The sequence below is a fragment of the Copadichromis virginalis genome, linkage group LG13 (assembly GCF_057382275.1).
Source record: "Copadichromis virginalis isolate Kocher_CV1m ecotype Utaka linkage group LG13, C_Virginalis_male_GT1.1, whole genome shotgun sequence".
NCBI lineage: Eukaryota > Metazoa > Chordata > Actinopteri > Cichliformes > Cichlidae > Copadichromis > Copadichromis virginalis.
Genome location: NC_140630.1, coordinates 10,393,433 through 10,406,508, shown reverse-complemented (window position 1 = coordinate 10,406,508; position 13,076 = coordinate 10,393,433). Strand labels below are relative to the sequence as shown.

Here is a 13,076-nt window from a genome sequence, read left to right as displayed (position 1 = left end):
CATAGTAAATGAAATAACAAGTGGAATAAACAAGAAAAAATAATAAAACTAAACTACAAAAAATAAAGGATAAAAACCTTATATTTAAAACGAAAACTACAAAAAATAAAAGGATGAAAACCTTATGTTTAAAAGGATGAAAACCTTATATTTAAAATGAAAACTACAACAAAACTACTGTGATCTCTAGTTTTCACTTAATAAGGGATTATTATGTTCTTCCTGATATGGGTGTTGCTGCAGATGCGGCTGCAGGAGTGAGTGATGGTTTACTAAAAGGATTGTGGGAACTGCACAGTGTCTCGTCTTCTGGTTTTACTAAACTGGCAGTTGAGTTCTGTTCTTCTGACTGTTTATATTTTGTTTTCTTAAATCTCTCAGTTTACAGACACTGTTTTTGTCCGGCGTCTGGACTTTTCTTTTCTCACCACTGCTCGTCAGCAGGAGTGAGTTTTAATTTCACTTGCTTGATTACCCATCTTATTTATGTATTTACTTATTTTTGTTTAAGTAATATATACACAATACAGCTGCTATCACCTTCGCTGGTATTAGAGACGAGAGTGGTTGCTCACACGCCCTTCTACTTTCGGACTATTTCCAAAAGCGGTGTGAACTTTACGAGACGGAACTCGACCGTTCTCTCAACTCACCAGCACGTCAGTGAATAGCAGTAAAAGAAAAACACAGTAGGAGCAGCTCAGTCTCTTATTGGACCGTGAAAATTCAGCTTGCTCCATTAATTAAAACAATACACACACACATTCACATTCACAGCTTCGACGCGCGCGCGACCAGAACCCTTATGATAAGGGGAGCTCCCAGAGCTACTTACTCCCTAGACCCAGTCTAGACCCAGCTGGGGGAGCTACCCAGAGCTCCAAAGCTACCAGTCGACGAGCTCCCAGAGCTACCAGTCGACGAGCTACTTCCGCTATTTTAAATTCCCTGAATTCAAAATGCGCTTTTACGCAAGATTGTGTCAGTGTGTCTGTATCTACCTGGTCAGTGTCGCCGGGTCTGGTCCACCTCGATCGGGTCCCACCACCGTGGGTCGCTTTCTAAGACGTTGGCCAAGACCCGAATTTAAATGCTCCTGGACTTTTATCACACACCTGGTGTGTGAGCTGTCGACAGACGAACAACGTGGACTGGTCACGGAGATGGGACACGATGGAGGCGCTCCGGCTCGAAGGACCAAGAAATGTTGGGGGAAAACTCTGTAAAAGACCCAGGAGAAATAAAGACACAATGAGACAAGATCACTTTTTATGCTTTAACGTGCACACGGGTAAGCTGTTCAGAACAACTCACAACGTGTACAGAGGCTGGGCACTTTTTATAGGAAAGACACTGAGAACAGGATAAGAAAATACAAAACAGATAAAATAAACAACTCCATATGTGGCGCTAGTCTCGTCAGCAGAGAGCTGGGAGAAAGCTGTGAGAGATAAAACAATCTAAAACAATATGTCCCAAAACAGTATGTCTTTGCTGAGAAAGTCTAAAAAGATAATTCTAAACTAATCTAACCATAGACAAAAGGGCATGCTTGCACATTTAAAAGAAGGTAAAGAAACATAGAATCATTTTTCCTGTAACAACCGTCTTCCTGTAGCTCTCCACAAAAAACAATCAGATGTAGACGGTTGACAAAAAAAGCATATCCAACTGCAGCCTTTGATTGAAAACACTAATCCTGTTGATTATCAGTTTATTACATCTGGGATGTAATAAATGACAAGCTGTTTTTGGCTTATTTGTTGTTACACACTAAATCACCTTTCATTTCCAAAATGTCAACATAACAACTAAATTTAGACAAAAGTAAAATCTCATTTTGTTGCAAAACTCATCTGCCATCTGTCCAAATCTGTCAAGTACTTGGTCATCAAGGACTGTCAGAATGTGCCTGCTCAGTCAAAGCAATGTGATTAACACTGAGGGTTATGAAACAGCAGAGGAGTCCAATCCATTTGTGCTTTACTGTAAAGCTTTTGTTTCAAGGGGGTTTTGCAAGTCATAGGCTGATTACACATGTGAGAGTGACACTGCTGAATAATGTGCATTAGAGCTGATAGATGTTGTTGTTGTTGTGTGTGTGTGTGTGTGTGTGTGTGTGTGTGTGTGTGTGTGTGTGTGTGTGTGTGTGTGTGTGTGTGTGTGTGGGGGGGGTATTTAAGACACTTTCGAATTGTATGTTCAAAGTTACACTGCCAGATTAAATGTCAATGTATATTACTCAATATTCACTCCATTTACTTCAAAACCAGGTATTATACTGTGCATATTAAGAATAAATATAATATAGCCTTATATACACTCCGTGTTAATCAGTGTTGTTCGACATTTCTAAGGGTCGTAATGCAAATATCTAATTAGCTAATCACATGGCAGGAACTCATTGCATTTTAGCATGTAGACATGGTGGGAAAAAAGGTGATTTAAGCGACTTTGGACATAGCATGGTTGTTGATGCCAGACAGGCTCATCAGGGTATTTCAGAAACTGTTGATCTACTGGGATTTTCCCAAAAAAACTGTCTCTAAGGTTTACAGTGAGTGGTCCAAAAAAGAGAAATTACCCAGTGAGCAGCAGTTCACTGGGAGAAATGCCTCATTGATCCCAGAAGTCAAAGGAAATAGCTAACTACTTTGAATTGATGGAAAGGCAACAGTAACTCAAATAACTAAGTCACGCAGAAGAGCATCTCTGAGTGCACACCACGTCAGCGCAGATGGGTTACAGCAGTGGAATACCACACCAGGTGCAGCTCCTATCGGCTAAAAATGGAAACTGAGGCATCACAATTCACACAGGTCAATAGGAGGTTAGAACAATCTTGCTTGCTCTGGTGAGTCTTGATTTCTGCTGTCACATTTGTATGGTTAAGTCAAAATTTGAAATAAATGACATGAAAGCATGAATCCATCCTGCACTTATTAGCAGTTCAGGCCAGTGGTGGTGGTGTAATGGTTTGAAAAGCATAATTTGGGCCCCTTAATGCACCCTGTCATAAAGGTTAGATTATCTCAAACTGGTTTCTCCAACCTGGCAATAGGTTCAATGTACTCAAATGGCCTCCAGAGTCACCAGATCTCAATCCAATAGAGCGCCTTTGGGATGTGGTGGAATGGGAGAGTCACAACATGGATGCGAAGATGACAAATCTTCAACTTCTCTCTTCAACAATCTCTGATGACTGTTTCCAGCACCTCGTTTTATTAAGGCAGTTCTGAAAAAGGCAAAAGGGAGTCCGATGAGGAACTAGCAAGGTGTAACTAATGACGCTGATGGTGAATTTTTACTCCTGCACAATTGCCCCATTTTTTTAAAAGCAAGTGAAGAAATGACACAGAGGATGAGAGGGATCTCTGAAACCTCTTCAGTAATAACGATAGGGAAATCATTTTCAGGCACAGAGAGTCACTGAGGCATTGCTCCAAACATATGTCTTTTTGACATGTGTTTGATGGCTAATATCTATTAAGTTTTTTCATTATATGGAGGGGAGATTGTGAATTTAACTGACATCATAATGAGTGGTGGAAAAAAATGTAATGACTTAGTATTTCATTAGAGAAGCTGACACTTTTTGAATACTGTGTTGTAGCCAGATATTTTTTGGGTGCCAGCACCTACTACTTCTGCCTCAGCTTCTATTTTAATCCATTAAAAATGTCAGCTCTTCTGAGAGCTTTTTGCCAGTATATTACAGGCTTTAAATTTTCATATTCTAGACAGAGGAACTCTTTAAGCCTTCCATAAATCACCATGCAAAAATGATTTTAAAACAGCTTTATTCTAAGGTTGATGACTATAATGAATGCAAAATGTGGTGTGTAAAGCTAGTTGCCAAAAGAAAGAAACATCTGAACGTGCCAAAACATAAAACAATTTATCTTCTTAATGTTTTTCTGAGTCACCCACTGTGTCCCGTTGGGCCTAGTTATTTACTAATATTTTTTAAAATACATTATTAAATGTTCTTGTAACAGCAGATTAGTGTTTACTACATATTTTAGGACAGTGATTGAGTACATCGATTACAATCAGTCCACCACTGTGGCTCTTTGGTGAAATTTTGAAAAAGGTTTTGACAAAAGTGATAGTATATGACACATCAGTGTAATAATTGGTGAGATCAGCTCTACTGAAACTGTTTGTTACCTTTTGTTTTCCAGACTGATCCTTAAAGAGAGGTTGAAAATTTTTTGTCGCATGGCAAACCAAACTGTGGAGAGTTGAATGTGAAAATTCATGAAAACTAATCAAATAACCATAAGACATTCAACAGAAATTGAGATTAATTTACCTCATTATTCAGCCACGTTGGTAGAAGAGAAAGAAATCTTCACATTAATCGGTTATGAAAGCCTGGAACATGTAATTTATTAAGAGTAAATTTTACATTTTAAAGTTTGACCAGTGAGCCACAGCACAGTTTTTGGCAACCAAGGCTACCAACTCCAAGGGATTTGCATCTGCTCTTTACATTTCAGGGGTTTGTCAACATTTTTTAAACTTTATGTTTAAGTACTTAAGTAATCTGTGCTTTTCATGCAATGTGGCAAAACAGTCTGGGCTTCTTGCTATTCACAGTGCACAATAATGAAAGTAAACAGCTTCGGGGTACGGATTCAAGAAGATTAGGTTAGGAATTAATGAATTTTTAGTCAGATGTGTCATAACTGAAAGCTATTACCTTGCCTCAGGGTCCTGAGTTTCGCATGATCATGCCACAGCAACTGACTGTCCCCAAAGTTTAAATTGCTTAACCTGCACTGGTCTGCAATTTGGTGTTTAAACACTTGTATGACACAAGCTTGTTTGCCCTTAAGTAACAGAAGTACATTGTAATCTGGACTCTGCTGTTCTGATAAGGCTCAGGTGTTTCCATTAGTTGATGTCTTTCATTGGGATAATCACATCTGTGGCACTAAGGAGGATCAGTGGGGGCAGTGAAGAATCCTCTTAAATTAGCACAAAAGTGTGAGGCTTATCTGACATAAGAAGATCAGCAGCAGAATACACCTGCTGAGTTACACCTTCTTAGAGACGCGTCCTAATCGTTAACAGAGGAGCCATAACGCAACAACACGAAAGACACCCGTGAACCATTGCCTGAAGAGATCTGACAGCGTGCAGCATGTATAAAATATTTATTATGAATAGCACAGTATGTCACAGTTCATAACACGGAGTTTCCATTGTGCTTAAAATACATTTCTCATCACATGACGTGAACATAGAGGCATGTGCATAATACATAAACCATACATAAAATTCAAATTCTGCTCTTTCTTAAGAATCCAAACATTGCAGTACAACTTGTGCATATCTCTCTATATATCTATTTCTATATCTCTGTGTAGAGTTTGCTAACTAGGCAGCTTTCCATAGCTGACCACAAAAATAGATCAGTGTAAATCTTCTCGAAGGAGCAACAGTAATTTGGGTATTTAATGCTGCTTGGAAAAGGAGAATGGGGCAATATCATGAAGGCACAGTGTTGCATGCTTCTCAGTAGCAATCAAAGGTAACGACTTTAATATGTAAATGTTGATGTTATGAAACCGTGGTGCTGTACTTGGTAACTTAATGTTTTCTATATTTGCGTTGTTTTTTGGATCAGTTTTTTGTTTTTTACAAATGTTAAAGCAAAGAACTACATATTGCTTTCAAGCATTTTAGAGTGCATCCCTTTTAGGATTGTATATTTATGGCCTTGCCACAGGCCTAAGTGAGAGTACCCTGCACGGGCCATATCTTTGTTACTGAGCTGCATGAATCAGATTTCATGTTTTTTACTATTTTCATTTTGAAAACAATCAGACTTGGTTTTATGCCTTAATGCAACAAATGTAAAAGTAATATAACAGTAAATTTACAATATGAATAAAACCGATCACAATGATGGAATAAGGTACATACCAAATGATAGTCATAGGTTGTGTCATTCATAATAAAAGTTTAAATATATGAATATTACCAGCTCTGTCATTGATAAAGTGAAACAACAATTTATTGTGGCTTCAGTGAAAATATTATATCTTAAAGGGGACCAGTTACACTCATTTCCAGCTTCACATTGTTATTCTTGGACTCCACTAGAATAGATTTGTATGATTCGCAGTTCAAAATAAACGTTAAAAACTTTATGCTAGGCCTTGGTGCAGCCCCTCAGTTCATCCACTGTCTGAATCAAGTTGTTTTAAGGCTGATATTGATTGGTGATTGGTTGCCTCTCACAGATTTTAACAGGTGGGAGGAGCTTCTGTTAGATGACCATATTAGGAATATCTGTTTTCTCTGACATCAACCAGTGTTTAAAAAAAACAAAACAAAAACAAGAAAAACTCTTAAACCTGAGCATTTGGTTAAAAGGAATTAGTCGCACATGTACTAACCTTACTTTTTTTAATCTTTCACCATATTTAATGAAAGCCTCTAAAACTGTAACAAGAAAAAGCATAATAGATCCATTTTAATGTGCCATTTTTCACAAAAAAAAAAAAAATCAGTGCAGGTGTTTTCATTTAATCTTCTGTTTGACACGAAGATTTAAAGTGTTGACATCTACATGACTACAAATCCGTTGTTAGCCCTAGAAATGTTTCTTTCTAAAAGCCTCCTGTAATCACATATGGATTACATATAAATTAGATTACCGTACTGGTATTCGTTGAGTTTTTCCATTGTTGGTGGAACTGAGTTAAAATCCAAATAATCAAGGTAACAATTGCAACTATTTCAGTTTTTTGCCTTAATGAGTTCTGGGTTTTCTGTCTGTCTCTTAGGAGACAGCAAGAGAAAAGGATGAAGGAGGAGGGGGGCATGCTGCTGCCATACAGCACACTTCATTTCCCTGTTACACAGTTTTTAAACCACTGTTGAATCTGTTATTATACAAAACCAACGAGACTGATAATGATTACAGCCGTATGTATGCGCTGAAGCAATTTCCCTACCCTTGGTGGAGCAGAGTACTAAACCGCTGCGCTTAGTTTTCAGTGCACACTAAAATGGGTGTAACTGGTTCTTGTGTGGTTGTTGGATCATTTGCATAAAGTGGAGTTTAAATCTCGGGTGCTCAGCGGGCTGCACAAAGCATCCTATCACTCTAAGTATGTTTATGTGAGCGGCCCATTATTCTGCAGTTATTGCACAGACATGAGTGTGGTTTAAATCTTCTCACAACATAGATATTGTTAAATTATACTTTAATGTTGTTTCAAGAATTGCGCATGCTATTGATGTAAACCTGACTTAGCATTTGCCAAATGTAGCCTCAAAACCGCCAAAGTAGGTCTGCTTTTTCTTAAAATAGCACAGTAACTTTACTGGATTTATCCTACCGTGTTGGGAATGAGTTTTGTTCAAGTAACCATGCTTTATATGCTAAATTGTGAAAGCCGCAGTAGCAGGTATTAAACTAAACCCTATCATTTCTTTTCTTTTTTTTTCAGATAACTTGAAATTGAACATTAAAATAGCCACTTACAAAAACAGATCTGAAAAGAAAAGAGTTGCAGGCTCACAGCCAGAAATTTGTCAATTATCAGAGTCTGCGTTGAACTCTGCTGGCTTCAAACATAATGACTAGATGAGATGATCATCCTCATCTCATCTATTCATAGATAATAAATACGTTTTTGTCACATCTGTTTGCACTTTCAAAGCGTTTAAAAACATCTGATGGTTGATTTTGCTGCTAAGATAAAGACTTTGTCTTGAGTTACATAATCTTTAGATCCTTCTTTCATTACAGTGACTGAATTCCTCAGCGATGCCATCTGACCTCTTTTCCTCTCCCTTTGATTTGTGAACTCTTGCGCAGCAGCTTCATGAATAATCTGTGATCGAGAGGCCATGGTGATTTTTAGTGCCTTTTCTTTGGTTTTGAGATCACAATTCTTGGAGAAGCAGACCCCCAAACACTGGCAATAAACCTAATGAGTTCTCACTTCTGTGATGACATGCCCATTTATTTTTAGCAGGCTGAATTTTTGATGGAACATGAGTGTTGGAGTAAAAACCTCAGCATCTTTTTCCTCTCAGCTGTGTCCGTCCCAGCTTGTCTTTTGTGACGGAGAAAGCGCGCAGGGAACATAAATTATCCATGAGTGATGAATAATAAAGAAAAATGGTTATTTTTTTCTCATGAAAAGAAGTGCTTTTATTGGATAAATTCAGTAAAGCTCCTTTTTCCAAAGATGAACCAAAAGTCATATTATTCGTTTTAGAAATACAAGCGTTAATTTCAGTGATATAAAACTTTATTTCAGCTGATTGCAACCACTTTCCAGGCTTCATTACCTGCAGTCTGATTGTTTAAAAAATGACTCACATTTGCAGAGTATTATGAAACTTTCTTCCATTATTCATTGTTTCTCAAGTGCGGCGACGGATATCTTAGAACTAAATTGTACTGTAAAAGCTAACTGTGCCTTTTTTTTATTGCTTAATACCAGAGTGCATTGCTTTGCTTTACTTTGTTTCATGCATATTTTTCTCATTTAGGTTCCACTCAGTCAGCCTGTCCACATTGATCACATTGATTGTCTATTGTATTTTTGTTTGTTTGCTTTCGGAAACGTGTGTCAATTTGTTTTGGTCATTAAATTTAAAGTCGAAGGACAAATTTGATAATATTTGGCATATATGTAAACTTTTAGTATTTATCATGCAGGAATTATTGCAATCTGAGTTAATCCCTATTTAACAAGAGTTAACGAGAAAAATGAAATTGTAGAGATTGTTCCTGTTATTGTATATTTTATTTATAATGATTGGAGGAATCTGCCTGATGCTGGTGTTCAATACAATAAATAAATAAATAAATAAATACATTTTGGGACTTGATAAAAATACAGCATTCTATGTCAACATTCAATTTCTACCCTCAGAGTCTACAGTAGTCATCGTGTTACGTAAAGCAAGTTGCTCATCAGTATAAACTAAATGTCTGTATGATACAAATGCAGCTCTTCTTGGCCAGTTAGACGCTACAACTACTGAAGATTATGTGAAATTGGGGAAAAACAAGTCTTTTGATATTAAAAAGAAATAATAGCATGTTCACAGTAAAATAAAATAAAGATGTTTCATTTAAAAAATTTAAAAATAATCACATTAAATCTATATTCTTACCAGCCATTTCATTAGGTACACCTGTTTGACTGCTTAACAAAAATATCTAATCAGCAAATCACATGGCAGCAGCACAATGCATCTAGGCATGCAGATATCCAGTGAAGAGAGATGATTTAAGTGGCTTTGAAAGTGGCATGGTTTTTGATGCTAGACAGGCTGCTCTGGGTGTTTCAGAAACTGCTGACCTACTGGAATTTTCCCACGTAACCACCTCTAGGGTTTACAGAGAATGGTCTGAAAAAGGAAAACTGGGTTTGGGTGAAAATACCTTCTTGATTCCAGAAGTCAGAGAAGGCAGGCGACAGAAACTCAAATAACTACTAGTTACAACCAAGATATGCAGAAGGGCATCACCGAATGTAGCAGCAGAATACCATACCAGGTGCCACGAGAAACTGAGGCTACAATTCACAAGGGTTCATCAAAATTGGACAGTAGTAAGATTGGAAAAATGTCAGCTAGTCTGATGCCTGCTTCTAGCAGAATAAAGTCCCATGTCACAAAATTATATCATCTCAGACTGTTTTCTTAAAAAGGGGAACAGTTGCAGCAACTGCATGATGCCATCACATCAATATGGACCAAAATTTCTGAGCAATGTTTCAGCATCTTATTGAATCTACATGTATGTCATGAAGAAATAAGCCAGTTCTAGAGGCAAAAGTGGGTCCAACCCAGTACTAGCAAGGTGTACCTGATGAAGTGAAAGTGTATATTGTAACAATTAAATAATATATATTAACATAAACATACACCATCTATATGAAACACTCCTACAACAGCTATGCGTGATATGGACTTCTGTGGAAAGTCTACGGCATAACTGACGATGTAACCAGTCACCCCTTTTAACCCTACACTGGACCTTCCATGGCATTCAGTCGTCGTGGGCTATGTCGACCCGTCCCGTAGTTATATTTCTTGGGAGGGGCACATCAGGTTATGTGGAAGGTGTACGGTTAAAAAAGGGGTTTCCGGTTATCTTGTAAGTTATGCCGTAGATTTCCCGCTGAAGCATAATTCAGGCATTACTGCACCAAGTGTGTCGTTTTAAAAAACATTTGAATGTCTGCAACACATTTTTTGTATTGACTGCATCATATTATAAAGGGGTTGAGGGGTTAAAGATTTTTCCCACTCTGAAGGAAACTCTTCAATTTTTCAAAGCCAGAAGCAAGTAAACACATTTAAAACAGTTCAAGATCATCTGCATTTCACACACTCACTCTGAATTTGTGCTCCGAAAAGACCTCCTAATATTAGCTTTTTTGTTTGTTTGCTTTCTCAAGTAAAAATGAGGACAAACAGAAATGTTAAATCATGCATGTTAACAGGATTAAAATGTAAAAATATACTTAAGGGACCATTAAAGTCAAAAATGGTCTGGTGATCTCAGTCCACTTTCTAACAGCCTGTTTTATTGTACACAAATTTTAGTTTACAAATATTGTGCAAATCGCCATTACTTTCTATATTTGTAAGGGTTTTGGCCACAGTCAGTACCTATAAAATTACTGTATGTATCACCAAAGCTGTAACATAGTAAACCTAGATATCAGGAAAGAGGGATAACTTGCCATTTGCTGCCTCACTAGTTAGCATTTCATTCAATTTTCCATGAAGCACATCTATTTGTGGTTTATTGAAATTAGGATCTGCGCTCAAACATGTTTTTGAAAATCAGATTGGTCGGGCAGAGTTATCTGTTGTTTAATTCATAATGATTCTGGCATCTGATATAATTACATAACTGTTTGAGGAAATTACATTAAGATTGATTCAGCATCTGCAAAAACTGTCCTCTTTCCCTGTCAATGTGAAATAATGCAAATGGATCGGCGTGCGGCCTCAATTAATCAAATATGCGCCAACTGCTATTTGAGGCAGACGTCTACTTTATGTGACATGCAAAGAATCTCTTACAAATGCTAACAAACCAGTGGGTCATGCTGCTTCCATTGGAACCTTCCAATGGAGATACCTCCTTCTCCTACCTCCCCCAAAATCTGAACAGACTTTTCATAAAATGCCACCCCTCAAAGTATTTTTCCATCATAGTGCAGCGGAAAGATAAATCAAACGTATGTACAAACAGAGAGCTGTCAGTTTTTGTGTAACCTTCAGATATTAGATTCCAAGATACAAAAATCTAGGTTACGACCTCAACTTGTCAGCACGACGTTACCTTGCTACCAGGTAGGTACACCCTAGGATGAAGGCTGGTGCATCTTACTACACTGCTGCCTAATCTAAATGGTATACCCAGTGTGGTCTCAGCTATCCGAGTAATCTGTATATTACTGGATTCAGCTGAATTTAAGGTCAACTGTTGCCGGATGACTCTTTCATTCTTCAAGAGAAGATATCCTCTTTGTCCACTTCTGGTGAAGCAGGTCTAGAAATGTCAAAAAGATGCTGTGGAGAGCTAGAGCTTGAATGGCTGGCTTTCAGGAGTTTTAGCACTTCTGTGAGTTGCATCTCTAGGCCTGACATTCGAACATTTAGGTTCTTAAGGTCATCCTTTAGCTCTAGCTTGAGCTCCTGCAGTGAAGCCTGAAGTGTTTGCTCCGGGATGGGGTAGAAGAAATGCCTCATTTCTGGAGGCTGGGCAGGACTGCGGTCCTGAGGCGTCAAGCGGAAGTCACCCACTTTGTCCAGGCGTAACTCACTTTTGGTAATGCCGCTGTCACATGAGTCCGTCTTTTTTAAAGAGATTGGGGATTCTTGCACCTTGGTTCGTTCAGGTAAAGTCTCCATGGATTCAGCTTTAGACACTGTGTTCCAGTTGTCAGCTTTGGCCATCGACTCCTTAAAGCGACCCCAGCCTTTCAGTTTGGGTGGGTCAGCAGAGCGGCCACCAACCAAAGAAATGGACGATGGCACTTGCAGTTTTGCCTTGTCTGCGACCGTACAGTTGAGAGGTGATGGCGATTGAGGAGTTGAAGATGAAGGTGTAGCTGGGCTTTCTGTTACAGTGACAATGCTGGTAGTTGTAATAGCTGATTTAATTTTGGGGATGTCCACATAGAGAGGACCCTTCTCAATGTCTTGTTCATCTGTTTCTGGTTTCCCAGTCACCATGCGGGCCTCCTTCTGCTGTCGAAAGCGCTGGAAAAGTTTTCGTACTGGGTGATCTGGTGGCAAATTCAGAGGGGCTTCATTTTTACGGTTCCGTCTCTCCTCCTCTTCCCGTTTCACATCACTGATCTTTCGAAAAACGATCTGAAAGAGAATTTAAAATTCTTATGACTAAAAGACCATCATTAAAAAAAAAACAAACACAAAGTTTATTGACCAAAAGTTTCAGATTTTGACAGCACACAAGAAAAATTATACCCAAACCACTCTCACACCCATGTCAGTTTAGTCTCCTGAAGTAGTACAAAAGCAGATCAACATCATTTTCACCATCTCTCTTATTGATTGTAGAATTTGTGTGTGAAAGATTGCCAATATGTCAAAATGTGTGTTCTTTGCAAATGTCACTTTAAAAAGGCTAATTCCCATGGCGCACAGGGAAAGTTCATATCAAGCCTCTGGCTTCAGTGCGTGAAGGCTCACTGTCAGTTTACCACCCAGATGATGCTAATGGACAACTATATTTTTAGGCATTTTGTATTTTCAGTTTTTAGCTTTGTAGCTTTATTTCTGTGCTTTAAAATGTCGCAATCCCAGTCTCCCAATCCAGTGATTCACTTGTCTCATTAATTAGGGATTAATATTAATTAAAAGTAATAATTAAAAAACACAAAATACACATTCTGTATTCACATGTTCAGGAATACTTTATTAACCTTCATTAACGTCACACTCTAACATTCAACATATAACATTCATTTTGTCAGTAAGCAATTCAACTTTAAGGTCTGCAAGCAAAACCCCAAAAAAAGCTGATGAAAATAAGCGCAAACTACCAGATC

At 38.1% G+C, this 13,076-nt stretch overlaps 1 protein-coding gene across 1 annotated transcript in view; it reads right to left on the bottom strand.

Annotated features, from left to right (window-relative positions):
• Positions 1 to 5,145: 5,145 nt before the first annotated feature.
• The window catches only part of kcnh1a (potassium voltage-gated channel, subfamily H (eag-related), member 1a), a 64,865-nt gene continuing 56,934 nt past the window's right edge, over positions 5,146 to 13,076 (bottom strand). The window contains exon 12 of the mRNA XM_085477201.1: positions 5,146 to 12,378. Within this exon, the coding sequence (XP_085333327.1) occupies positions 11,509 to 12,378 (870 nt within the window). The 3' untranslated portion in view covers positions 5,146 to 11,508. The remainder of the gene's footprint in view (positions 12,379 to 13,076) is intronic.